Raw genomic sequence first — 1,006 nt, 5'->3', positions numbered from 1 at the left:
GAGGCCGGGGGGGCTCGTGGCGGGGCTGCGCTGGGGAGGCGGGCGGGGAGGGCGGCCCCGCCTGACGCGGTGTCTCCCCAGGACAGCGCCATGGCCTCCCGTGGGGGTCCCCGCGCCGCCGGCACCGACGGCAGCGACTTCCAGCACCGGGAGCGCGTGGCCTCGCACTACCAGATGAGGTAGGTGTCCCCTTTCCCGGGGTCCCGGAGGGACACGCCACCCCAGCAGGCCCTGATGGCTCCACACTCTCTTCCCAGTGTGACGCTCAAGTCGGAGATCAAGAAGCTGATCTACACGCATGTGGTCATCTGGCTGCTGCTCCTGGCCCAGATGGTCGTGGGGCACCTCAAGCTGCTGCCCCACGACCAGGTGGCCATGCCCTACCAGTGGGAGTATCCCTACCTGCTCAGCATCCTGCCGTCCCTCCTGGGCCTCCTGTCCTTCCCCCGCAACAACATCAGCTACCTGGTACTCTCCATGATCAGCACCGGCCTCTTCTCCATAGCTCCCCTCATCTACGGGGCCATGGAGATGTTCCCCATGGCACAGCAGCTGTACCGCCATGGCAAAGCTTACCGCTTCATCTTCGGCTTCTCGGCCGTCTCTGTCATGTACCTGGTGGTGGTGGTGGCCGCGCAGGTGCATGGCTGGCAACTCTACTACAGCAAGAAGCTGCTGGACTCCTGGTTCACTAGCACGCAGGAGAAGAAGAAGAAATGAGTGGGGATAGGTGGGCTCCGTGAGGTGCTGGAGCTCTGCAGTTCAGTCCTGTGGGGCAGCGCTGACGCAGCTCCTGTGGGTGGGAGATCCCCGGGGACCACGGGGTGGGTGTCTGAGCCACACCACGGCCCCGCGCTCGCATGCAAGGGGGAGACCCCCGAGGGCCGGGGCCGCGGAGGGTCCCTGGGGTGCGTGCCCCTTCCTCCGCGCGTTGCTCTATGGAAATAAAGCACCGTCCGCTCTCCCACGCGTGTCTGCGCCGCAGGAAGCGCCGCCCGGCGGGGCC

At 66.7% G+C, this 1,006-nt stretch overlaps 1 protein-coding gene across 1 annotated transcript; it reads left to right on the top strand.

Annotated features, from left to right (window-relative positions):
* Positions 1 to 6: 6 nt before the first annotated feature.
* On the top strand, positions 7 to 967 carry JAGN1 (jagunal homolog 1). The gene is made up of 2 exons (XM_005420201.2): positions 7 to 179; positions 258 to 967. The coding sequence occupies exons 1-2, from the start codon at positions 91 to 93 to the stop codon at positions 718 to 720; spliced, it is 552 nt and encodes a 183-aa protein (XP_005420258.1). The 5' UTR covers positions 7 to 90; the 3' UTR covers positions 721 to 967.
* Positions 968 to 1,006: the final 39 nt, after the last annotated feature.

The sequence above is a fragment of the Geospiza fortis genome, unplaced genomic scaffold (genome assembly GCF_000277835.1).
Source record: "Geospiza fortis unplaced genomic scaffold, GeoFor_1.0 scaffold70, whole genome shotgun sequence".
Taxonomy (NCBI): Eukaryota; Metazoa; Chordata; class Aves; order Passeriformes; family Thraupidae; genus Geospiza; species Geospiza fortis.
This window is presented reverse-complemented; position numbering and strand designations above follow the sequence as displayed.

Excerpts from the sequence above, each read along its gene's own strand:
- JAGN1 (XM_005420201.2), top strand. The coding sequence starts at position 91 with ATGGCCTCCCGTGGGGGTCCCCGCGCCGCCGGCACCGACGGCAGCGAC. Across the intron at positions 180-257 it reads GCCTCGCACTACCAGATGAG|TGTGACGCTCAAGTCGGAGA; the intron begins GTAGGTGTCCCC and ends CTCTCTTCCCAG.